Source organism: Platalea leucorodia (assembly GCF_965183815.1).
Source record: "Platalea leucorodia genome assembly, chromosome: 18".
In the NCBI taxonomy this organism is placed as follows: Eukaryota; Metazoa; Chordata; class Aves; order Pelecaniformes; family Threskiornithidae; genus Platalea; species Platalea leucorodia.
The window spans coordinates 9,699,384-9,725,412 of NC_138840.1; the positions used below are offsets into that span (position 1 = coordinate 9,699,384).

Consider the following 26,029-nt stretch of genomic DNA (forward strand, 5'->3'; position numbering starts at 1 on the left):
CCCACGACGGATTGGACGCGGACACAACCAATCCTCGAAGAGAGCGACGAGGACGGGGCGCTGGGATTGGTGGGTGAGAAGGCGCGCGCGTGCTTCCGTTAGCGCCGCTTCCGGTTCCGGGTGCCGGCGTGAGGGGCTGAGGCGGGCGGCGCGGCGGTGGGCAGGATGGGGCTGAGCGCGGAGGAGGCGGCGGAGCAGGAGGACCGCTTCGACGGCATGCTCCTCGCCATGGCCCAGCAGCACCAGGGCGGCGTGCGCGAGGTAGCGCCGCCGGGCCCGGGCGCGGGATGGGGCGGCGGAAGCTTTTCCGTGTTCCCGGGGCGGGGGGGGGGCGAGGCGGGCTCGGGAGGAGCGAGCGGAGGTGGGGGCGGCCCGGCCCTCCCCGGGCGGTGCACGGGAGACACCTGTCCTGCCCCCCCGCTCCGGGAGCGGCGAGAGCGGCTCAGGCCTGCGCCAGCCCCGGGGAGCGCGGCGGATGCGTTCATTAATCAGCGCGACGCTGACGAGGGGCCGAGGAGCTCCGGCCTGCGCCCACACCGCGGCCCTGCACCCCGGCCTCTGCCACCGCCGGCCCTCCCCCGTGCGGGGCCCTGTGCTCGGTCCGGCCGACGCCGCTGCCCCGCCGGGGGTTTGGGTGGGCGCAGGCAGCGCCTGGGCCGGGGCGCAGCGAAGCGAGGCACCGCGGGGGGATCGAGTCCCTCTGTCCCGCTTTCCTAGCACAACCACCTGGTAGCGGCCCCCGAGACCTGACAGGAACTCGAATTTGTTGGTTGACAGCCAGCTGAATGTGAGGCAGCAGTGTGCCCAGGTGGCCAAGAAGGCCAACAGCATCCTGGCTTGTGTCAGGAATAGTGTGGAATAGTGTGGCCAGCAGCACCAGGGCAGGGATGGTCCCCCTGTGCTGGGCACTGGTGAGGCCGCCCCTCGAATGCTGTGCTCAGCGCTGGGCCCCGCACCCCAAGGCGGCCATGGAGGGGCTGGAGCGTGGCCAGAGCAGGGCAGCGAGGCTGGGGCAGGGGCTGGAGCACAAGGCTGGGGAGGAGCGGCTGGGGGAGCTGGGGGGGCTCAGCCTGGGGAAGAGGAGGCTGAGGGGAGCCCTCATCGCTCTCTGCAACGGCCTGAAAGGAGGCTGGAGCCGGGGGGGTCGGTCTCTGCTCCCCAGGAACGAGCGATGGGACGAGAGGGAACGGGCTCCAGCTGCGCCAGGGCGGGTTTGGGTTAGACGCTGGGAGCAGCTCCTTCACCCGAGGGGCTGCCAGGCGCCGGCCCGGGCTGCCCAGGGCAGGGGCTGAGCCCCCCGCAGTGTTTAAAGGCTGGTGGGTGCGGTGCCTGGGGACACGGGCGAGGGGCGGCCCTGGCAGCGCCGGGTCAGCAGCTGGACTCGATGATCTTAAAGATCTTTTCCAACCTAAATGTACTCATGACTCTATGAACATGGTTCCCCTCCTCGTGGTCAGGGCTCTGCTGACACACCTCACGCTTCCCACCGTGCTGACTCCTGCTGGGGGCTCTGAGGGTCCCAGTGCTGGCCTGCAGGAGGGCTGGAGAGTGTGGCAACATCAACACACACAATTTGGGAAAATGGTGCTGATAACAGCTCCTCATGCTGCAGTGAAACCTCTGGTTGGAATCCTGACAGGACAGAATTCCTGGGAAATAAAGACAAGCCAAGTCCACTGAGAGCATGGATTTCCGTAGGGGCGTTTTGGGGATGCCAGCTCATAACTGCTAATTCATCAGCAATATCTGGCTGGCAGCTAGTAGTTATTTTGTAAAAATAAACAGGATATGGGGGAGGGTGAATTTGCACACTTGGAGGGTTTAGGCATGCAAAGAAGCAAAATATGGTATATGTGTATAGCTGTATACGTACGTGTGTGCATGTATGTATACATATATATCCACCCAAATTCCCGCCTCAGATAACGGCTTGGGAGATCAGAGTAGGCGTGCCTCCAAGGTGATCCGAGAATAAACTGTTTGCCCTTTCTTGGTGTAAACCACACAAATGGCCCTTCTGAAAACTGGGAATCCAGGAGCTGGATCTCCACAAAAGCCATGGGGTATTTTCTCTGGGAAACGGTCACGGGGCTGATTCCAGCACGATCCTGGCACAGGCACAGATAGGGAGTACAAAGAATAAAGGCTGCTCAAGAGACACAAAGTGGTTTGGAGTGATCTGGTCTCATTGCTCTTTTTTTCTCTCCACCCCCCTCCCTGTTTCCTCTACCAGCTTGTGAACACATTCTTTAGTTTCCTGAGGCGTAAAACAGATTTCTTCACCGGTGGAGAAGATGGAGTAGCAGAGAAGGTAAAAAATCAAAATCCTCAAGCTTTTATGTCTTCTAACTTATGTGCCACCCATGTCTGTGCCATGCTAAGACTTCCGTGCCCGAACAGCTCAGAGCATTGCGATGCACTTGCGGACTAGCAGCCCGTGATGCTGATGAAACACATCACTGAAACAAGGTAATAACGAGCTGGCCCTATCTGAGGTGAGGCACATATGATTGCTTGTTCGAATGGCACTGATGGGGCAGGTTTTTTTGCCACGCTGTGGCCAAAGGCTTGTTTGGAAAGCAAATCTGCCAGACTGACTTAACGGTGACGGACACCGCGGTGTTGATAACCGCAGGTTACCTTGTTTGTTCATCGCAGAAAAAGCCCAAAGTCCACATCTCTGCACTTGCGGCTGCACCTTTGTCTCAGGGCTGCGGTACCCGTACGGAGTATTTGCTGGGGAGCAAGGCTGGGGCGGCGGGCGGCCTCAGTGGCAGCCTGAGCATCTCCTCTCCGGCAGGTGTTCCTCCCCCAGCTCAAGAGCTGAAGAACCGAATTGTTTCACTGTAGGGAAATAAGAACTAGAGCATTCAAATATGAACTGAAGGTTTGTTGTTTGTACTTACCAGTATAGCAGCTGTTCCCCTTCCTGGACTACTGGAACTCCACCAGCAAAGCAGGCGCTGCTGCCACGATGATTGCATTAGGGCAGATGTTAATTGCTAACACAGTGTGTAACGTACTCTGTCTAGTCTCTAAAGTGGCAAAACTAAGGCAGGTAAGGGATGGGAAAGAGGATGGTTTCAAAGTAAGAAAGGCAAAACCTACTGCTGTTTTTCTTAGACTAGAGAGGAAATCTCCCCAAATTCCTGGGGGCTCTGTGCTGCCAGGGGGCGAAACCCTGAGTAGCATTTCGGAGATGAGCACTGGTTGCTGCTTTTGGGGGTCCTGGCTGCTGTTGTTGGCAATTCCACAGCAAATCCGTGTCTGTAAAAGAAACGTGTTCGTGTCCTTGGGTGGTATCTGTTAAAATGCTTTATGGCCTTCTGAAAAGGTGCTCAATACAGAGTCTCTGACACCATAGTAACCACAACCAGAACTGAAGAAGCTGCTTCCCTGGTCCTGCTCGCCCTTTGGCATCAGAGGAGAGGGTGGGAAAGTCGTCGTCTTTTATGGGGTGGCATTTGAGAAGCCCTTGTGTGGGGTGAGGGGGGCGTGTGGTACGCGGAGAGAAGCGCAGTGTGTGCACACTGACAAGCACGGGCAATGTAAATAGTTTGCTCACCGTGGATCATTGTACGGCCAGAAGCAGGGGCTGGGAGATGCACGTCTTGAATTCTGTATCCTAGGAGACACTGGACTCGCGTTGTGTAAATAAATCCTGCTTTCCCCTTTAAAACAAAGCAGAAATGCTTGGTGGCTGGTTACAAAACTACAAGGCGTGGGCACTTTGAGTTGCTCTGGGAAGGTGCTGAGTCCCCCCAGAAGTTTCTGGGATATTTATAAACCAGTACCTGAAACCCTCTCCACTCTGATTCCTTTTCTCAGATTCTGTCTATATTGTTTTCTGGAGCAGACCTCCGTTCTCATACGTGCCGCTTTGCACAGCGCTGCTGGTGTTATTGACCATGGGGCAATTGCTCTGGCTTCCTGCCTGTGTACTCAGCTTTCCCTCTGAGCAGTGCAGCCCTTTGCATCAGAGACCTTGAGATTTTGCTTTTCGTAGTCACAACAATGCAAGAATTTGGAGTGAGTTTGAAGCAAAGATTTATGTAGGAACTTGCCCCTAAGTGTAAAACACTGAGCTTTTCAAACATTTCTCCTCTAAATCATGACACTGAATCTCCATCTAGTGCCCGGGGAAAAGCCCAGCTATGGGAAAGAAGTAGGTAAAAAAACTTGGATCCAGTGTCTCCATTCTTCCAGCTGTCCTAGACATACGGAGCGGTTGTCAAATGGCTGGGTTAGGCATCTGCTCGTCCTGCTGGACGGGAAGAACTTAGAACTTAGTTCATGCCTGGAAGAACTAGGAAGGGATACACTTAAATATTTGGAGTTTTCCCCTACTCTAGATTTTCAGTCAAAAGACTAGAGTGAAAATGAAGGGAAAAGTCACAACATCTGTATGACTAGCAAATGTCGTGCTCCTCAGTAGGCAGTGACTTGGCTTCGTTTGGGTTGAAGAAGTGATTTTTTTAAAAGCCTTTGGTATGTGTTCCTGTCTTTCAGCTGATCACAGATACCTTCAACCATCACAACAAACTAGCTCAGAAGGAGCGGAAGGAGAAGAAGGCTCGTCAAGAGGCAGAGCGGCGTGAAAAGGCAGAGCGAGCTGCGAAACTTGCTAAAGAAAAGCAAGAAGCAAACGAGCCAAGGATTAAGGAACTTACAGACGAGGAAGCAGAAAGGCTGCAGCTGGAAATCGACCAGGTGAGAGCAGTGTCTGGGGCCTGCAGGCACCACCTAGGTCGTCTCCTCCTTTGGCCTGCATGTAGCTCCGGGAGCAGTGAGTGGGTAAAATGGCTCAAGGCTTGTTCCTTTGCAGTGTCTGGACCACCAGACTGGTATGGTTCGAATCTAAATCAGGCTAGGCCAAACCATTGCATTTTCATGTGGATTCTCCCATAACTCACTTGGCCTTTCTGCCTTCAGCAAGCTCTCTGTTTGTAGACACCCTCCGCTACAGTCATCGAGGCGTGAGGAGCAAGGGAGTCTCCCCCGTGGCAGTACCGCTTTCCTGTAACGCTTTTAAGGGCTGAAAATTCACCGCCAGTCTTGGGTGCAGTTCTGGTCCCGCTGTTTAGTTTCAGCTGCGGAGGCTGAGGCCACCTAGTGTCAGATCAGCAAGTAACACAAAGTGCCAACGCTTGTCTGAGCATGTTCATTCTCTTTTTAAACAGAAAAAAGAGGCACAAGGACAGATTAACAGTGTCCCAGTGAAACCCTCAGAGGATGAAGGTGAATCTTTGGATTCTAACAAACAGGTAAAGCTCATCTGGGGACTTCATTTTAGTCAGAGAAACGGGTTTCTGGACAACCATGAGAATTCCTGTAAATGTGAGGGACTGTGTTGAGAATACACACTTAATTCCCAAAGATTTCAAGGGGGGGTGTGTTTTGTTTTCCTTTCCTTTCTTCTTTTGTAACTATGTTTTAACAGAAACACCTATACATTTCGGGCTAAATTTATGTGAATATCAAATACGTGCACCTGACCTGAAATTCACATAAAAACCAAGAACTCTTGTTACAAGCAAAAGATAAATGGAAACTTGAAAAGTTTCTTTCTTTACCCTTTAAATTGATTGCCTAGGAAACAGATGATGAAGAGGAAGATGAGAAGGATAAAGGAAAACTTAGACCCAACTCCGGCAATGGAGCTGACCTTCCAAATTATAGATGGACACAGACTCTTTCAGAACTGGATGTAAGTATTGCCTTATTGCCAGGATCTGAGGAATCTGAGATAGGGAATAAGAGCAGGTGCTGGTAAGAATGGTGGAGCCGCTGCCCTGTATCTCAGTTGCCTGTGGAAGGTGGTTAGTTGTACTTAACTGCAGCATTTCCATAGCTGGGAGAGGGCTTGGCAACTAAATAAAATGCCCAGAAGCTGTAGTTAACTTGGCCTAACCTTGGTCTTGTTTAAGCAAGACCTTAAAATCTGCTTCCCTTTTTACGGTCCCTTTGAGGTATTGGCCATCCTGTCGCCAAACTTATTCTTGTATCCTTTCACCTCCTGCTCGCTCGGTTCCTCAAGGAAAATATTGTGTGCTCTGTCCTATTCTGGTGAAACCAAGGCAAAGAATAGCAGCACAGGAGGGTAAGGAGAGGCTTCCCTGCTCAGCTCCTCAAATCTGATCTTTCTCTGGTCCAGCTGGCCATCCCTTTCAAGGTGAACTTCAGGTTGAAGGGGAAGGACGTGGTGGTGGATATCCAGAGACGGCGCCTCAAAGTTGGCCTGAAGGGCCATTCGCCTGTCATTGACGGAGAGCTTTTCAATGAAGTGAAGGTGGAGGAGAGCTCCTGGCTGATTGAAGATGGTAAAACAGTCACCGTGCACCTGGAGAAGGTAAAGCAGAATGAATCGGGGAGGATTCAGACTTGTCTGCCTCTTCCCTGGTGAAATAAGAGTCTGACAAAACCTATGAAAGCCCTGGGCTTCGTCAGCTGAAACAGAAGAACCATGCTTATCCTTGGTACAATGTCAGTGATGCTGTTGGAAGCGGGGCAGTGCAAGTTCCCCGTCTTCAGCCTAACTTCATGCTAATCCAGGATATCCAATTGATTGCTCAGCAGTTCAGGAAAAGCTGGAAGGAAACCAGTCATTCTGAAGTTGTTCCTTAATGGAATTTCATTCCAGCAGCATTTTCCTGTGATGAGACATAAAATTCCTAGAGCAAGTCCAGGAAAAATAAAATATTGTTGCTTCTTCATCCTTCAGATCAACAAGATGGAATGGTGGAACAAACTAGTCTCCACAGACCCGGAAATCAACACCAAGAAAATTAATCCAGAGAACTCAAAGGTAAGAACTCCCCCCGTTTTATGAGAAGGCTCCATTCAGTAAATGTGCTCACACTCGGCTCACATTCAACTTCTATGTCTTTTTTTTTTTTTTTACTAGTATAAAACCAATACTGGGAGTACTGCTACATATGATGCCATCATGTAACATAAGTGCCCCCAAAACTTCAAATGAATGAAGCTGAGTCTATAGATTAGTGTCTGTACAAGTATTTCTGCAGCACAGCGTAGCGTGACCTCAATGTATCCGTGTTCTCTGCAAGCAGGGTGTATGCATGGGTTGGGACAAGTTATCCCAATTTTGACAGAAGTCCTTGCTTTTAGTTGTCAGACCTGGACAGCGAAACTCGCAGTATGGTGGAGAAAATGATGTATGATCAACGACAGAAATCCATGGGCCTCCCCACGTCTGATGAACAGAAGAAACAGGACATTTTGAAAAAGTGCGTAGACCTCGTTAGTTTGTGGGTATTTGCTTTCCCAAGCCCCTCTTCCTCTTTGACACAAATACGTGAGCAGAAAACAGGTTGGCCTTCAGTCCTGCCTGTGTTCCCATCTGCAGTTACGTAGTCATTGAATCGTTGGCCAACCACCAGTGTCTATAAAAGCCTGTGGGGGTAGGAAGCATAACGGGAAGTTCTGGGAATAGCCTAGCTCTGGAATTGTCTTAATCTGCTGATTTCAAGTCCAGAAAGCATGCTTGGGACTGGAGGTACCGTCTCTACTGAACTTTAACATGGTCTTGATTGTTTTCTAATCTCCCTCTCCTCAGTAGCCCCGATAACCGCCCCTCCTTACACACCTGCCACCAGACAGCTGTCTCCAAGCCAAGAGCACTTTTATGGCTTTATTGCCCTATTTGGCATAAACGCACCTTGGCAGGGAAATTACTCACGGGGCTCCCAAGGCCATTTGGGAAGGCGTGGAGGCAATTCTGGTCGCGCAGCTTCTTCAGCAAGTGCAAACTCACATCTTATCTCAGGATTGGAAGGAGGATTTTGTGTAGAAGGCCTGATTCCTTCTCTTCCTTGGCTTATCTGTAGTGGCAGAAGCTTTGCTCTGATCAGTGCGTCAAGTACAGCGTAGGGTGCATCTGTTCCAGAGCAGAGACCAGACTTCCTTAGCGCCTGTCTGTTGAGGTGGTGGGACGGGAGGTAGCCCGCTCCTCTCGGGAAGCCCACATGCAGGATACCTCATTGGCAAGGTTGCTCGCTCAGTGCTCTGGAAGTTTGGCTTGTGCGCAGCTTGGCTGGTAAAGGACAGATAGGAAGTTTAGACTTTGTTCAGACCAAAGTAGGGTTGGTGACAGCCAGGTGGGTCCTAATCTCCGCCAGTGAAGCCCTCCTGGCTGCTAAACAAGGACGCTATTCTCGCAGCACGTATTTCCGTGGAAATGGGAAGTGGAAATGCTGTGGTGGCGTTTCAGGGAAACCATGGGATGGGAGCACGGAGGAGGACAGAGGCCTGCCCTTACTTGCACTTTGTGCGTGAATCCTCCACACGGTTATGTGGTGTGTCCCTCGGTGAACTGCAGGGCAGAGGAGGGAGCCGGGAGCTTCTGCGCGCACTGATCGCTCCCGATCGCTCCTAGGCACAGCAATCAGAACTTTCTGATGTGGCAACCTGAGTCCAAATAGTCCTATCTGCTGGGATTGCAGTACGTTTGAAATCAGGTTGCACCTAGTCTGAAACCAGATTTCCCTGGTCACGTCCTTCATGAGTTTTCACTGTCGCAGCGCTGGAGATATTCCCCACGTCCCCAGTAAAGCTTAAGGTAACACGCTGGCACTTAAATCATAATCTCCCCTCAGAATCTCCCCTCTGCCCCACAGTTGGTGTCATAGCTGCTACGTGTCTGTCCGAGAGGCAACAGTTAAAGGGTGTGTGCCTGATAATTAATAACTCCCCTGAATCTGGACTTGCTGACCTTCGTGGCTGGGAGGATCGCTGATACCACTGAGCCCAGGAAAAAGTGTTTGTAGTAGGGGGAGTGTTGTCCCAAGGAGCTCAGCAAAACTCCCTGCTGTGGAGGGCGTGGGGAGGAAGCAAACGTGATAGTGCAGGAAGTAGGGATGCCTTACCCCCCCAAACAGAGCTGCCCTGTGGCTCCTGTTGACTCATACCCAAGCTCTTGTCTTTGTTTTCCTTGCAGGTTCATGGAACAGCATCCAGAAATGGACTTTTCAAAGGCTAAATTCAACTGAGCCCTCCCCTTCTCCCCCCCTTTCAGTCAGCCCGTCGAATGGGGCAGGATATGTATTGCCGGATATCCCTTACCTTGGGCAAGTAACCACTTCCAGCATCCCCACCCGAGCTTGCTGTGGAGGCAGCTTCACGAAGTCATCCTCAGTTGTCCTGCGTCGAGCAGAAGGCAAGGCCGCAGCCGCAGGCTGCAGCAGCTCCGGTCGGAGCCATCTGCGCCACTTCCCAAACGGCAGTTAGGAGAAAAGGGGGGGTTAGAGCAAAAAGGCTGTTAGGGCTACAAGAGCCAGACTTGCGAGGTTTTGGGACGTATCCTTAATGTATCGCTAAGCTTCGTTTTCTGGCTCTTCAGAGCTGCTAACCCACTCTGCCATTTCAGTTTGGCAGCAGGTACTCCTGAGTTTTTAACCCCTTCCCCTCGGCTTTCCTGCCCTCCTGTGAAAGCAAGGGCCAGTTTATTTTGCAAAACAATTCTCCTTCTGCCTCCTTGGGAAGGGAAAACACCAGTGTAAAAAACCAGCTATTGCAGGAGAGACAGACTCTGCTCCTCCTTGCTGCTGCTCCTGTTCTTGCCAGAAGTGGAACAGGCTGAGCCCCGCAGGGCTCGAGGCAGAGTCCCCATCTCAGCTGGAGCAGCTGCTGACCTGCTGTCCTGCGGCAAGGGAAGGCTGGGGCGTCTGGTTGTGGGCAAGGGAGAGGCCGTGGGGGGCCTTTGGGGGTGCGGTCCTTGCTGGGAGCATCTCCTGCCCCTTTCCCCAGAGCCTCCCTCCCTGCTGCCAGGCATCGCTGCCTTCTCTTCTGAGCTCGCGCCGACAACTGGCATTACTCTGCATGTTCCCATCTTTGTTAAAACTGCAGTGCAACATAAAGAAAAAAAAGTGGCATATTTCCAGGTAGAGCGTGTGATGTCTCGCGCAGAAGGGATCCAGGCTGCCTGCGCAGGCTGGGAGGGGGCAGCGCCTGAGAAGGGGGAGCTGGGGGCTGCCTGGCAGGGGCCGTGCTCTGCAGCCGCCTGTGAATCCCCCGGGCTCACTGCTCCGGGCTGACCTTGGCTCCCCAGCTGAGGGGGAGGCAGTTGGAGCGGCGCGGCTCGCGCAGGGGTGCTGATGAGCTTCGTGCCCAGCTTAAACCCTCGGGGCTGTCCCGGCTCTGCTCCACGTAGCAGCGCGTGACCACACGAAGGCGGCCACCCTTGCCCCGGGTCTGCTTTGTGACGAGCTGAGGAGGGAAGTGTCACAAAAGTGTCAGTCCTTTACGGGCTACCCCAGATCCCTGCTGCCGTGGTTCTCGCCTCTGCTGCCCCAAAACGTTTCCACCTCCTGCCAGAGGGAGTGGGCACGAACGGCTGAAAAACCTGCTTGGGCAAAGTCCAGCCTGGCATGGCACCTGGCGTGTTTGGTTTTATTTTTGAGCAGTAGGACATTGTTTGCCTTTAGTCTCCCAGTTTTATAGGCTCTTGGGGGTCAAAAACCAGCACCCACCCAGTTGAGCAGTGACCTTGTGGGCAAGCAAGGACCCAGGTCGGGGCAGCTGCCTCTGGACTACCGGATCCTCCCGCCTGTTCACCTTAACAGTTCACTGCACACGACTGCCTGTCTGTGCTTGGGCACCGATAAACCCACAGGGTCTCCCGTTACCGTAAAAAAAAAATGCCAGACCGTGCCGGCTTCGAAGGCGAGCATACCTGCCTGAGTGTGCTTGGCCATGGTGCAGGTGAGCTGGGAGGGCCAAGCTGCTCGGGGTGTGACGAGCTTCACCCCGGCCTCAGCTGCATGTCCGAGCGCTGCTGCTGCTCCCTGGAGTTGCTGGAGATCGTGGGGAGACGGCCGGGCCCCGCACCTGCAGCGGGATCTGCAGCCGGCCCCTTCTAGAGAGCAAGCGCCGGCAGGCGCCGGGGCAGCAAACGGGGGCTGCGTGGCTCCCGGCACCGCCCAAACCCCCCCTGGAGCTTCGCTATTTCCCCGTTACCGCCTCAGCTCGGTGACCAACACCAGAAACCCCGAGCCCAACCCAATTCGTGGGTCGGCGTTGCGCCGCCTTCTCTAAGTGCAGAGCTCCCTCGCCTGTTACCGAAGCCAAAGCCTCGGCGGCTGTTCCTGTCCCCGGCCCTGCCGCGTCGTGGCTCGCGTGAGCCGGGGTGGCCGTCGGGGTGGTCGTGACTGTGAACCCCCCGAGTTTTCCAGCTCGGGCTGGCGCTGGCCTTGGGCCTGGGCGGTGGCTGCGAGCAGGCAGAGGGCAGACAAAGAAAAGGCAGCGGCAGGAGCCCTGGGGGAAGCTGGGGGAGATTTTGGGGGTGAAGGAGCCTCATTTTGCCTTTCAGGCAGGTGAAGGGAAAAGGCAAACAGTCCTGGGAGAACAGGCCGTAACCGCAGCGCTGAACCCTACTGCAGGTGAATGCCCGGGGCTGTGTTTGTGAACGGCGGTCGATCCCGGCGCTACCCCTGGACTTCAACCCTTCTGGCCAGCGGAACAGAAGGTGTTTCTCCTGACGGCCTTGTCCCCTGCAGACACCCGGCTGCCACCGACTTTCTCTGGGCCGAGCTGAATCAGAAGCACCCTTTTGCTTCCAAAAGGCAGTTTCCCCTGGAATAAATCATGCCAGGGCAGGATGGCTCTGGTCTGACCCGCTGCAGAAGTGGCTTAAAGAATGCAAATCCCCTCCCAGGCTGAGTTACTGGAGACCACGGGCCGTGGCCTCGTCCTTGTGCCCAGGGCAGGGCAGCGCTGGGCACCGTGAGGGGCGTCGGGCCCCAGACCCTACGGACACATCCTTGCTTTGACTCCCAGCAGGTCGGGGAGGGCCGTGCTGGACGGCGGCAGGCGATGGAGGTCCCTTTGCCTTCCCACGCCCGTGCCAAGCCACCGGAGAAGCCGTTTTGGTGCTGCCACCCGCCGGAGCCGTGGCTGCCAGCACAGCCCGGAGCTCCTCCGCCCGCCCGGGGCTCCCTCACCACTGGGCACCTTCTCCCGTCCTTTCAAAGCAAAACCTGGAGGGCGTACAGGCTCGGCAGAGGGCTTGCCATATGGGAAAAGTTTCCTCCATCTTTTCTTTTCTTTTTTTTTTTTTTAACTAACAGCAGCTCTTGGCTTCGCTTTTATTAATGCCTATTGCAGCTCAGCCCATGTGGGCAACGGTCCAGGCTGCAGGGCTGCTTTGGGAACAGCAATGAAACAGTAAAACCCCAAAGAGGGAGCCGGAGGCGCTGGACATTTAACATGACCGCTTCCCTTGCAGAGAAGCCGCAGCTCCTCTGTTGCTGCTAAGGACCAGGCGGTAAGGAATGAGGGTCAATCCATCCACTTTCTGACTTCTAAGCCACGCTGAAACCAATCACTCCGTAGCTCAGGGCACAGATGGGGAAGATGAATTCCCTCAACACTCAAAGCCTCATGCATCCCTTCCCGGCAGTCACTGAGCTTCCTTAGCCCGGCCCAGGGAAGCGCCGGCAGGCGCCGGGCTGCGCTGGACCCTACCGACTCGCTGTGCCGAGGCGCAGCGCTTGGGTGGCATGGCGAGGACCCACGCGCGGCGCGAGTCTCTGGAGAGCCGCCTGGCAAAACCAAGCCCAATAAAATCAAACAAAGTCTTCAGGAAAAGAAAGGTGCTGAGTCAGGTTCCCAAAGGGAAGTACCTGCGTGAAAAGAGCATGTTTGCATGCGTGTGGCCGGGTAAAGGGCTCTCCTGTTTGTAAGATCTCCACTTGGGCAACCAACACTTTCTGCCAGATCACTCAGCAGAACACTCAACACTAATGCTCAGAGCAAAAACCACTACAGCAGCAGCCAAGACAGCTTGATCGACAGCAAACACGACCTTCAGCAGACAAAAAAACCTGTGTATTCATTGTGAGCAAGGAAACCCACGATCCACGCAGCAAACTCAAAAGCAGGAGAGTTGCTGAACACGGGACTGACAGCAAAGACAGACTGACTACAGCATCGCAGTTTTAAATGCAAAGTTTTCAAATCTCTCCAGAAATTGCAGTGACCTCGCAGCAGCAGCTTTGGAGCAGACAGCTAGTTCAGAAGCAGTGCTTTGGGGCAGGGGATGAGCTCCCGGGCTGCGCACCCAGCAGAGCCGCACTGAGCAGCCATCGGACCCGAAGCCTCCAGAAACGGTCTTTCCCCGGGGATTCAACGTGCCCAGGAGAAGCAGCAATACTGCGTCTTACAGCCCCTCGCTCGCTCCAGCCGCCTGAATGAGTGCTGAGGGAGGACTCACCTCTTCCAGGAGAAGCGCTGGAGAAATGTAGAGAGGACGGGTAGGCAGGGGGCAGAAAGATGTGGCCTGGACTTGCAGGGGGAAGTAGCAGGGCAGCTTAGGAGCAGGGGGGGACAGCAGAGACGGCAGTGACACGGCCACGTCCCTGCACGGGGCGCCAGGGGTTGGCAGCAAGCTGCTGCCGGCAGCCTTTGCTCCACTTCCCTGGGGCCCAACCAGCTGGGTCGAGGGCTCCAGACACAAAACCATCTCCTCTGGAGACCCTTCCCAGCCAGGAGAAGGCAGCATTTACCTGTTCACAGCTTTAAAATCCTCCCAGGAAACGCGTCCCTCGCACGACTGCGTGGACTCTGCCTGCTGCCGAAGCGTGGCCGGCCAGGCTGAACTCGGTCTTCATTTAACAAAATCAGGACCGCGCACAGAAGGGCTCAAGTTTGGGCTCAGTCTTCTGCCTGTCTGCACGGACGAGACAAGAATCAGGAGTCCTTAACAGACCAAGCTTAAGGGAAAAAAAAGGAGGGGTTAGTGCCAATCCTTCACACCATCCAGCCTCTTACCTTGGTCCCTCACCCTCCCTGGGTTGGTGGCAGGGAACGGAGCTCTGCAGGTCATCAGCAGAGGCTTTGTAGTGAAATTAGAAAGTGCGAAACTGGTCCTTCGAGTCACGGGTCAGAGCGAGCCAGCCTCCCTCCCGCCACCAGGGACAGCAGCCGCTCCGGAGCAATTCTCGCATTTTCTGCCAACAGCTGTCTGCACCACAGGGAACGAGCTGGAAATTCCCCCTCCAGGCTCAGTTTTTCCAGAGCTCAGTTCCAGCATCGCCCCTCAGGGAAGGTCAGGGTTTCCCTCCCTCCGAACAGGCACTTCCCCAGAGGCTCCTTTATTTGCACCCAGCTTCCCCGTGTCCCACGCGCCAGCCCAGCACTCAGCCCTCGATGATCCCCCGGGCACGGCCAGCGCTGCCAAATGGACGAAAATATCTTTGTCCACGTGCTGCTGGGAAAGCAGGGATCAGCAACGACCGCGCACCCCCTGCCCAGGCTCCCTCCACCGAGGGATGCTCTCCCCAGACTGATGCAAGCAGGAACGTAAGAGACACAGCACAGGTAAAGAGCACATCTTTCGCTTTATAAAAAAAGACCAAATCAGATGTTTAAGGCCAAGGAGTGCAAAAGAATCCCGTAAGACACCACAGGTGCACCAGCTTCAGGGACCACCGAGGCGACAGTCTTCCTCTTAGTGAGTTTTTGGGGCTTTTTTGGGTTTGGGGCGGTTTTTTTGCAAGCTTAATCCACACACATTGAATCTTCATACACAGACTAAACATGAAAAATGTGCTATTGCATCTGTAATAGCGATCGCAGCTCTTTGCAAGTCCATCCTCGCCCCTCGTCTCCAAAGCTCCAGCGCACAGACCGCAGAGCTACGTGTCAGCGTGACCCATGCCGACGCCTCGGTGCACAGGTTTAAGTAAACTCGTCCCAATACGTATGTACAAATCCACACGGAAGCAGGAAGCCGAACGGGTCCATCAGTGCATGGGGCATTCAGAAGGAGGTGACCAAACGCAGCTCCTCTGGGAGTCCCGGGCTGGCCTGGCTTCAAGTCTCTTCCTTGCACAAACAGGGTTTTTCACAAACTGACAGTTTTAAAAACAAAGCAGGGAGGGGAAGCCAAATCCGAGCCTCAGTCTCTCCCTTTTATTTTCAAAATCTCTCTCTGTCAGCGTCTCAAGGTGTGGTCTCAGTAATGTCCGTGATTGATGAAAGCACGCTCTGAAACGCGAGCAGTTCACAAAACCAGGCTCTAACAGGGACTTGAACCGTACATTTCAAAGGGCTTTGGCGGCTAAATAAGCCTGACTGCTCATGTGAGGAATGAAATCCTTTCCCCCCACCCAACATTTTGAAGAGTCATCACAGGCTATGAAATAAAGGCACATTTCAGTTCAATTCAGGCACATTTCAGTTCAATTCAGGCACAAAAACATGGTCCACACCAAAGCACGGAGCCTGTTCTGGTTTCCCTCTCCCCAAAAACCAGCGGGTGTGTTTATTCTATGGCTGGTCAATTCAACTGAGCGTTTTCTATTCACATCCAAGGGCACCCGAACGTACAAACAAGTCCCCCGGCCTCACATGTTTACTTTACGATAAACAACCAAGTGGCGACAGCAGCGATACAGCTTCCTCCCGCCGCAGTGCTGCAGCCCTCAAGGTCGCCTGGCACCGTGCCCTCAGGGCGGCGATACCACATCTCCTGCGCCGGGGACGGGCAAAGGGAAGGAGAAGGCGCTGAGCGCCTGCAGGGGAAAGGCAGGACCGAGCAGTTCCTCACAGACCCTCCGGAGACGCTCACAGGGGAGGCTTTCCTTTTGAAGCAAGCCACTTTTAACGAGTTTCGAGCAGAACAGTCAAACAGCCCAATTCTTAATTACAAAAACTGAAAAATGAACCGACTATTTCACTCACCTGCCATATTGCCCCGCAGCCAGCCTGACACCAAGCGTAACGGGGAAACGCAGAGGGCTTGGCAGATGAGTGAGGAAGCGCTGACTGGCATGCAAGTCACAGGTCAACGCGTGCAACTGGCAACACCTCATGCCTACAGTTCACATCGGACTGCAAGCGACTGCAAAGCTGATCCCCACGGTCTGCTCGGGGATGAGTGGGGCAGCTCTCCAGGCATCCCACCCCTCTGCAGGTGGCACTGTCTCGGGAGACAGGCCAAGAGGCCAAAGATTAAACGAACCATGTTACCTGAACCTTCTCCTCCCAAGGCAGCAGGAGAGGACACCACCAAGGGGCAGCAGGAAGGAGGCCGATCTGGCTACCGCAAACACCATGGAGAGAGGCTTTATGGTTTTGGGACCAACCAGCCACTTTAAATAGAGATTTGGGTCCCTAGAGAGCAGGTGCTTGGCCTTCACCTCAGCATCGGCACAAACACAGAGACACCATCCAGTTGTTCCCTACCCACGTTAACTTATGCAATGCCAGAAAGCAAGAACCGTACAACAGATCCTCAAAGCAGGGAAAGGGCTGGGCCATGGAGGCTGTTGAAGCTAAACGTCAAGTATGGAAATCATAGAGGCACAAATTATCTGAAATTTCCTTGTCCATTTCTCTTCCCTGGGCACACATTCCACCTCCCAAGTTCATTAGCTCCGCAGTTCCCTTCCTTGGTGTTCTATATTGTCCAAAAAAAAAAAAAAATCCAGTGAAATTCAGACAGCAGGAGAAATTTGGCTTCAACAAAGGATCAGGGTAGACCGCAGAAAAAAAAAACAGTGGCATAGCACACTCCATATTGAGAGAGGAGAAATCTGATTGCAGCAAAGCCTTGGAATGCCTGCCTGCTGCTTGGGTCCTTTTCCTTAACAATACACCTGGAGCAGAGGTGCCCCAGATGAGTCCGTCTCTGTGTCTTGGAAAGAGGAATCTCTGCTTGTTGGAGAGCCTTGGAGAGGAAAGAGAAGAGATGGTGACATTAGACAACATGAACTGTCGCAGCCCTGCCTGGCAGTTAGGCAAGCAACTGCCACAAAAGGCTTTGTGTATCATGAGGGAGGAGAAAGCCACACAAAGCCCCCAGGCAGGGAACAACCCTGCTGGTATTGTAGCCATCTTCTGGGAGAGATCTGTTATTATGCAGGAGAAAACTTGCCTTTTAGCCCTGGGCTGCTCTTTGGAGTGGAGCACGCATGCCGCAGGATCAGAGCCGAGGGGACAGCCCGTCGCTCTCCCCTCCTTCCCTTTTGCCCAGTTCCTTTTGTTCCCAGTATAACCCAGCTGTGACCTCAACTGCTCACACCCCAAATACAGCCCCAAACTTTGTCAAGATACCCAGAGACTGAAAGCTCTCAGGCCAAGTTCGTGCATGGCCAGAGAGCGCTCCATACTTGGGTTTCATTCTTTTTCAGAAGGACCCACCAACCCAGACAGGCTTCTGAGCTCCCTTCGCTCCTGAAGCTCAAGAGAACTGCACCCCTCACGGTAACCTAAGAGGCAGGTGTCAGCTCAGCCTTCGCAGATGCTGAAAGCTGAAGGCGTACATAATAGGGGAAGTTCAGGGCATTCCCCTCACTCCTGTGATGCCGCCGCAGCTAAGGCCCCCGGCCAGGTACGTTACCTGCGCTGCTATGCCGCCTCATATTCCTGGCTATCACATCTGCTGGTGTTTCTTCCGATATTTGCACGGTCAAATCTGGAATGAAAACCGAGAGGGCCTGAGAGAGGAAAGGATGGGCAGCTGTGACTCAGGAGTCAAGATCACTGTCAGGGAATGCACAGGGCTCTCCTTCAGCAGGCACCACCCTCAGGTCATAGGAGGTAGAGTCTGATTCCATTGTCTTGGTAATCTGAGCTTTATACTCCTTAAATACCAGGAAGCAAGAGCAGCCTTACTGCTAAGCTGAGAAGCACAACAGACACTGTTTCCTTCCTTACTTCTGGATGTCTCCTTGCCCCCCATGCTCAGCTTTTCAAGGCTTTCTACAACAATCTCTCTTAGAACCTGTTCTGGAGGTCAGTCACTTCGGGCTGCCCCAGACACGGAGGCGAGCATCCCTGAAAGAGGCGTGAGGCACTTACGCGGTGGCAGCAGCCCTTCCCTCCTCTTGACAGGGATATTTACTGGCAGCTCCTCACCCCCCTGTGCAGAGGAAGCCTCAGCTGCAAGGAGGCACTCTGTCACGGTAGTCTAAGGGCGGCATTAGCAAAGAGCACGGGCAGAACGTGAGGGAGAGAGCGCCAGCTTGGTAACTGGACATCCTCTAGCACAAGCCAGCTCGTCTGGTCATACCAGTTAAGTTTGACTCATGGTCTTTCTGCCTAGCTTAGAGGTGCGGAGGAAAGCCAGAATCATTGCAGTAGCAGCAGAATAAGCCCTTACATCGCTCAGTGCAAACTTCACTGGCAGTGAAAGATACTATCAAGAAAGCCACAACACAGTGATTGGTGAGAAGCAGAGGTCTCCAGTAATACGCAAGGCCCTCCATTCACACATCCCAGGAAAATAAGCCCAGCCTGAAAACAGACATCAGCTTTCAACCCTGCTGCATTGCCACGTCTCCGTGGCTTTGATAAAATAACCCTCTCGTGCTGAAGGGGTAATACCAAGGAACCCGCACGTACCATCTTGGCTGACGACCATGGACTCCAGCATCGTTTCATTACCGCTGTCTGGTGCGTTGCCTCTGCTGGACTTCTCCTCGTGGCTCTGGCTGGCTGGGACAGAAATATGGGGCCGGACTCTGCTTTTCCGGGTGCTGATGCGTATGATGCCTCGGACCAGCCTGCATTCAGCATCCTGCTCATCCAGGTTGTAGTCCTGAGTTATGCTATTGATGAGGTCCGAGATCTTGTTGGTCTTCTCCAGGAAGACAGTGTCTGATGTGCACTTGGCCAGCTCATCGATCTGGTGGACGCTGAAGAGCTCCGTCAGCTTCTTGAAGATCAGGACGTCGATCTGCCTGCTGGACATGGAGCCATTCAGCTCGCTGATGTCCAGGTCGGACTCGTGGAAGGAATAATACTCCTCTGAACTCCGGTGGCTGCTGGGGAGCGGTGGCTTTTCTATGCTGTTCCTGAAGGGCTTCTCTGGCAGCAGCTCTTTGCAGCATGAATCTGATTCCAGGTGGTGGCTGGGGCTCCTGTTTTGATAGACAGGAATGCCCTTCAGTTTCACGTCTGGGTAACTGAAACTGCTACCCATGCTGGACTTTTTGATCTGGTTCCCGTTCTTCTCAGTGGGAGAGACGTTGGCGGGGCTGTTCGGCAGTCGCCCATTATAATCTCCATTCTTTCCGTCATCAGTGGAGGTCTCGGCGGGCCCCGCATAGGGGATACAGACACTGCAGTCCTGAAAGCAGCCCCCACAGGTCACTATACAACAGAAAATGGCCTTGTATGTCTTCCAGGCCTGAGACAGAGAGGAACAGCAGAAGCTCTGGTTTGGGGGAGCCTCTGCTGTGCCAGAAATAAAGGTAATTGTTTCTGCCTCTCTCCCGTTAGAGTCTTTGAGGTCAGCTTTGCGACCTTTCCTATCCCGCATCTGCTGGGCTCTGGTGCAGCTCTGTTTGATTTCAGGCATAGAGCCACTGAACACCTCCAAACTGACATCTGTCTCCTTGGATGGTCTGGTCCGCAGGGGCACAGCCTCCTGGTAGGACTGGTTCAGCGGGCGGTGGCTGTTCAGGTTGTGGGGGAGTCCTGTTTTCCGGCCCAGCATGGCTCACCGCTCAGGCACCTGGAGAACAAGGTCTCAAGTCAAGCATCTGTCACCAGTCTCACCTTAGCGAGCTGTTGATCAACAGAGAAGAACCCAACATTCAAATTCAGTGATTCTCAAATTCAACATTTCGATTATTTACAGAAATATTTTGCATTAGGACTCACGCTGTTCTCACTTGTCGCATAGAGAGGGAATCCAGCCTGCGTTTCAGGGTTCTCCAACTACTCTAGCTTTGCTGCTTCCTTCTGGCAGATGCTTGAATCAGAAGAGGTGTGTTTTAAAAGGACTGTTCTTAAGACATCAAAATCCCTGTAACCTTCAGAAGAGGTTTCCTCAACGCAGCTGGAAGGCGAGTCAGGCTCCAGAGCCGTTGCTCCTGAGCAATAAGTGAGCAGCACAGCCGTAGGTGGAGCCAGCTGACAGGCTCCAAAGGGAAAGTATCTTCTTTTAAACAACTTCCCCTTTCTCTCGCATTCCTTAGGATTAAGCTGGGCCCTGACAGCCCTTATCCATTTCAAAACACACCGTGCCCAGGAGGAGATGACAAGCAATCAATCATTATGCAAGCCGCCAATTCAGACTTCAGATTATTCGATACTATTTAAATTTAGAGGATTTAGCGATGACGGCATTACTAACACTGATGATTTTTGCTACTCATGCTAAGGCTGTGTTATGCTAAAGACTTTCCTATGAAAACCGATGTCTTCATTTGGATTAAAGAAAAGATCTTGTCAACAAGTCGGTCTCAAATCATGCCTCGCAGGAACAAAACCTTTACTCCTCTACAGGAGTAAACTGCTTTTACAGGGTACTATGTCACACTTTAGCTCCACAGACCCAGCGCACAGAGTTTGGCACATTAAATCTCCCTATTATGAAGAAAGCTTGGCGCTGGGCAACGGCAGGAAAGTCAGGTCAAGGCTGCCACTCTCCACTCCCATTGCTGCCGCTTTTATCCCAGACTATGGTGGGCCTCTAAATTGTCCACTGTTTCTAAGCTTCTTGGCTAACACTGCCTTCACCCCCAAGAGATCCTTTTAAACACTAATTAGGCTAATTAATAAGCAGTGAGAGGCCAGCCATAGCTTAAGCGTTTTTGGACTGCCCCTGCTGCTCTACTATATACTTTCTATAGGGCACCTCAAGCATGAATAAACAAATCTGTTCTACCTTGTTAGAGCATTGCCTCTTTTTCCTTTTTTTGAAACAAATAGGAATGTTGCCCCCACAAAGAAACAGGCGCAGACTGAAAACGAGGCAGTTCCAGCACACCACTGCTTTCCAGGAATATTTTGGCTCCATTAGCTTATAAAAATTCGTAAGTAGTGCATGTCCCAGGAGCTCCCTTTGCACATTCCTGGACAATATATTAAATGTAAAAGCCCCAGATGCTCCAATTTCAGTGCTGAGCAGGCAGAGCTCCCTAGACTCAGCATCAGTGGAGAGTTTTGATTGCTTTCACTTCAGAACAGGGTTTTTTTCCTCAGCTTCATCATTTTTGTAATGCAGTTTAAAATTTAAAAACAAACCAAAACCATTTGAGCTGATCTAAGCACAGAACTGGGATGTTTCTCTTAATAACTGAGGCCTCATCAAGAGATCTAACATATGCATTGCACAATAACAATCATTTATATAACAATATATAATAGTCTGAAATTTCAGAGCATTTTTGACATAGGGAAGAGCGTTATCTCAGCTCTACAGAAGAAGACTTGCAGGCTCAGAGGTTAAACCACTTGCCTGACATTGCACAAACCCCCAGCTGCATCAGGCGTCAGAGACACCTGCGGCCCCTGTGCTCACCCCCTTCCCATCACGGCTCGCGTGTCTGCGACCACCGGATCACACGTTGGAAGAGTTCCCCGGGAGCACGTACAAGACACAGCTCCTCGACCCAGCGGCTCCTCTGGCACAAGCAACGGACTGGAGCGAAACCCACAGCCAGTTGCTTAACACAGCCGTAAACAAAAGTTCGGACTAAATCCACAGCCGAGCTGATACTCACAAGATTGTTGGGAGCTTTCTCTGTTCTCACGCAGGCACCGTGTGTGGATAGAGGAGATCCTTCTAAAGAACTTCAGCATCTGCCTCAGAAGAGCGAGGAGGGATTCACAAACAGTTTGCACATCTAAGAGTTAGCCGGGGTCCAAGATCTTCATTGTTCAGAGGACAGGATTTCCTTTGAAAGTTTTAAAAAAGCTAAATTACGTTGTGAATCTACTTAATGAAGTCATATCAGTTTGCCAACAACTGTATTGCCACTGTTGTTAGAAGCTAGGGAAGTCAAAGCATTATCTTAAAAAGGGGCCAGAGGACCTAAATTCAGGATACAAGATTTACACATAGATACAACTTCTCTTAAATATATGGAAGCGTCAACAGCTGTTAAGTTTTCTAAGCAGCCGTGCCAGGAGCTGAAAGCCTCCCTGTAATAGTCCCGGACGCTGGACAGCGATAGAGACCCTGGCCCTGAGTAACGCGGACCCGGCCTCTTCTCCGTGCTCCTGTGTCCTCTCTCACCTACCTGGGATACAAACAACCCGGCCAAGGAACCGCCTCTCTCCAAACGCTTCCCTGTACCCCGGCCCACAACACCCCCGTTCCAGCGGACAACCAGGACTTGAAGGTCTATGATTCTGTGACTCCGCCACGGTGCAGGTAAGCAGAATTTGCCCCTTCCTTCTGACAAACGAAGCGCTGCGAGGCGGGGAGACCCGCCCGGGCCCGAGCAGGGGCCCCTCTGCCCTCCCGGGCCCAAGACACCCTGGAGAGGGGGGATTTTCGGGAGGAGAGAAGCTGGCGGCAGGGAACAGCCGGTTTCTAGCGAAGGCACCGATCGCCCCGGCAGGGCCTGCCCCTGCCCCTGCCCCTGCCCGCACAGGCTCCCCACCGCGCTCCCCCCTTGGTTTTTCAGCCCCGGGCAGCCAAGCCGGCCCCCCCCGGAGAGCTCCCACCGACACCGGCCCCCGGGGCGAGGGCAGGGAAGGCCGCAGAGCAGCGGGAGGGGACAGAGCCGGGGGGGCAACGGCAGCCCAGGGACAGCGGGTGGCGGGGACCCCGGGCGCACGGCCTGGGGACGCCTGTCTCGGGGGAGGCCCGGGGCGCACGGAGAGGGAGAAGCCGGTCTCGGCGGGGGGACGGCACCCGGGGCACCCCGGTGTAGGGGGGGCAGCGCCCGCCCGCCCGCCCCTCCCTCCCGGTCGCGGCCTGCTGCTGCCCCCAGGCCCGGGACGGGCGGCCCCGCCGGGGGAAGCGCCGAGCGGCGGCGGGGGCGGGGGCCGGGGCCGGGGCGGGGGCCGGGGCCGGGGCCGGGGTCGGGCTCCCCCGCCCCGGCGTTACCTGCGAGCCAGGGAACGGCGTCCGGCCCCGCCTCACCTGGGCCAGGTGAGCCACGTGACCCGGCCCGACGGGCCGCCGCGAGGGACAGCAGAGCGCGGCGGGCGAAGCCGCTCCGGCCGCGCTGCCCGCGGTCCCCGTCCCCGGGCTCCCCGTCCCCATTGTCCCCATCGTCCCCATCCCCGGGGTCCGCATCCCCCGGGGTCCCCGTCCCCATCGTCCCCGTCCCCCGGGTCCCCATCCCTCGCATCCCCGTCCCCATCGTCCCCATCCCCGGCATCCCTGTCCCCATCGTCCCCATCCCCATGGACCCCCGTCCCCATGGACCCCCATGCCCACGGACCCCCGTCCCTGAGGGCTCTGTCTCAAAGCACCCCCCTGCCCCAGGATCCCCATCCCCAAGGGTCTGCCTCCCAAACTGTCCCCATCTCCGAGGGTCCTCGTCCCCCCGGATCCCTGTCGCTGAGGATCGCCTTCCCCGAGGATCCCTGTCCCCAAGGTCCCCACCCTTAAGGTCTCCATCCCCAAGGGTCTCACTCCCCAAGGATCCCTGTCCCAAAGGATCCCCGTTCTCAAGGATCCCCATCCTCAAGGATCCCCGTCCTCAAGCATCCCCATCCCTGAGAATCCCCATCACTGAGGATCCCTGCCCCAAATGATCCCCACCTCCAAGGATCCCTGTCCCCAAGGATCCCCATTCCTGTGGATTCAGGTCACTGAGGATCCCTGTCCCTGAAGAACCCTGCCCCAACAGATCCCTGTCCCCAAGGGTCCCAATCCCAAGGATCCCCCTGATCTGCCCTGCACCATTCCTTGTCATTTTAACCCCCCTGCAGGCAACCCCCTCCTGAGGGGCATAAAGTGGCAGGCGTGGGGTGGCCACGGGTGTCCCCTGGGGTCCCACGGGACTCGTGCCCCGGGGAAAGCATCTTGCCGGTGCCTCCCTGGGTGCTGCCTGTGGTTTTGGGTGCCTCACTCTGGAGTTGGGAGCCCGTCCACCCCAGGATGAACCTCCACCCAGGCCATGCCCAAGTGCTTCAATACCTCCAAAGCCTTTGGCCCCCCAGAGGGACCCACACCCTTCATGGGGGGTGATTTCACCGTCTCTGCTCAGCACCCTGCAAAGCAACAGCGTCGTCCATCCCTTCTCCCGCTGGGAGCGGTTGTTTCTGCCCAAGTCCCGTTGGGGACAGCGGTGGCACGGGGGACATGCGCTGCGAGGATACCCAGTGCTTCCCGGGCTGCTGGGCTCAGCCCGTTCCGTTCGCTGCTGCTTGGTGACTCAGTGGTTCTCTCCAAAGAGCTGGTGATTCACTCTCGGGGGGTCGGATCCTTCCCTGAAGGTTTGGAGGAAAGGAAGGAAAGCAGGGGGGGGAAGGGGGAGCAGGGCAGGCAGGGAAGGAGCCCGGCGGAATGGCAGCTGCGCACCGAGGCTGCAGCCGCTCGGCTCGGATGCACCAGCCGGTTTCCGAGAGGAAAGAGGAGAGAGAGAAATCAATTCAAAGGATGGTGCCAGTGCCAAGAAGCTCATTCCTTCTCTAAAGGGCACAAAGACTGCATTTATTTATTTAAGCCTCTGGCACAGGAACACCGTACTTAATTCCAGCCGGTGTCGTTTCCCTGGCTGGGCTTTCATTTGTGTATAACTCAAAGCACTGCTTGGAAATGCATTGTCTCCTTCTCTGCCAGGTGCCTTGAGCACAGATCCCAGCCATGAAACCTCTCGCGGCGCTGCCCCGTCGAGCCTGGCACTGCCAGGATGAGCTGAGCAGTATGGTGTGGCCCCCCGAGCCCAGCACTGTGCTGCTTAACGCCCCTTGGCTCCTGCATTTTCCCGGTGCCCCATCACATTCCAGCTGAGCTGCCGCTGTGTGCCAGGGCTCTGGTCCCAAACTGCTGCTGTGCGGCAGGGAGCTGGGTCAACCCGGGAGTCCCGGGGCTTAAACCTGAAATCCTGACACAGGATTCCTTCCCTTAAACTGGGCCAGGATGAGAGAGCAGTGCCTGGGTCCACCACTGCCCGGTAACTGGGACACCTGGGGAAAAACTTGCAGAGAGACTGGGAGAGATTGCACTAACATTAATTATTTACTGCCTGTAATAAGGCTTCACTTTTCTGGAGCGCATCCCAACGCGGGCCTTTAAAGAGGCTGGAGATAAGAGGCCAGTGCACAGCCCTTTGCTACGTCCTCCCGCAGGGCTGTCCTACCCCAGAGCAGAGCACGGCCGGCGCAGGGCTGGCTGCCCGTATCCCTACAGGAATACTGGGGACCAGTGCGGGGCTGCAGCACCGTGCCCCATCCCGGTGGTCGGTGCCTCTGCGTGCAGCTGTGGGGTGTGGAGAGTCGCTGCTGGGGAAAGGAGAACAAGGCTCTCAGCTGGGCTTTTGTATCAAAGAGGTTTATTCTGAGCGCTGCTAATTTCAGACTCCTCTGCTAAATCATTAATAGCTCATCAGCCCAGGCAGAGATCCCACAGCAGCGCGGGAGGGTTTCTGGGAGTCAGGCAGTGACTTACCCTGAGGAGCAGGGGCATTTCTTGTACTTTCCTATTATTTGCTCTACCAGCCTCTGTCTGCTCATCTGCCAGGATGTGCTATGGCCGGCTGGGACAGCCTGGGGACACAGCGGCTGCGGGGGGCTCGGCGACACCCTCAGCCTCACTGGCCAACGTCCCCAGCTCATCTGGCCCCTTCTTATTTCTTAAACTCGTGTCCAGGCACAGCTGCTCCCCGTTTCCATTTCCTTTTCTCACGCTGGACCAGGGACTGGAGCTGGGAAGGTGATGAGCAGCACAGACCTAGGGGGACCCAAAAAAGCAATTGTTTTTTGAGCGGGTGACTGATGGAGCAGGCACCTCCAGAGGTCCCTCCAACCTCAGCGATTCTGAGGTTTCACTTTGGGGCAAAAGGGGAAGCTCACTGCAAGACAGACCCTGGCCCTTTCCCCCTTTGGGGGTACCCTTGGGGGTCGGGGTTTCACCAAAGCAGAGCAAAAAATCAGAGAAGAGGACGTTCCGTTTAATACCTGCCTGTCCCCACAGTTTCTTTGGGTTGGAGGCAGAGGGAGCAAGAGCAGATCTTTGACCCTGAACCTACGATGGAGCAGCACTCCTCAAATCCCCAAACCCCATTTTATAGCGGCATTTGCATCTGATACGTGAAGACGGCTCAGCCTGGACTCCAGCTTTCCTACAGCCTGAAATGCAGCCTGCAGAGCTTAAGCA

At 54.6% G+C, this 26,029-nt stretch overlaps 2 protein-coding genes across 2 annotated transcripts; one reads left to right on the forward strand and one right to left on the reverse strand.

Annotated features, from left to right (window-relative positions):
- Nucleotides 1-113: 113 nt before the first annotated feature.
- On the forward strand, nucleotides 114-9,882 carry NUDC (nuclear distribution C, dynein complex regulator). The gene is made up of 9 exons (XM_082329347.1): nucleotides 114-261; nucleotides 2,234-2,311; nucleotides 4,510-4,710; nucleotides 5,181-5,264; nucleotides 5,594-5,707; nucleotides 6,155-6,349; nucleotides 6,722-6,805; nucleotides 7,129-7,247; nucleotides 8,957-9,882. Exons 1-9 carry the CDS (start codon nucleotides 166-168, stop codon nucleotides 9,006-9,008), a joined length of 1,023 nt encoding a protein of 340 aa, XP_082185473.1. The 5' UTR covers nucleotides 114-165; the 3' UTR covers nucleotides 9,009-9,882.
- Nucleotides 9,883-16,604: 6,722 nt separating this feature from the next.
- On the reverse strand, nucleotides 16,605-19,459 carry KDF1 (keratinocyte differentiation factor 1; the record flags this gene model as incomplete). The annotated part of the gene is made up of 3 exons (XM_082329406.1): nucleotides 16,605-16,687; nucleotides 17,360-17,434; nucleotides 18,364-19,459. 3 exons carry the CDS (start codon nucleotides 19,457-19,459, stop codon nucleotides 16,605-16,607), a joined length of 1,254 nt encoding a protein of 417 aa, XP_082185532.1.
- Between the last annotated feature and the right edge of the window lie 6,570 nt (nucleotides 19,460-26,029).

What these genes read in the sequence shown, in the direction of transcription:
- NUDC (XM_082329347.1), top strand. Translation starts at nt 166, where the DNA reads ATGGGGCTGAGCGCGGAGGAGGCGGCGGAGCAGGAGGACCGCTTCGAC. An exon ending in TGCAGCTGGAAATCGACCAG is followed by an intron (nt 4,711 to 5,180) that starts GTGAGAGCAGTG and finishes CTTTTTAAACAG; the next exon opens with AAAAAAGAGGCACAAGGACA. An exon ending in AAACAGGACATTTTGAAAAA is followed by an intron (nt 7,248 to 8,956) that starts GTGCGTAGACCT and finishes TTTTCCTTGCAG; the next exon opens with GTTCATGGAACAGCATCCAG.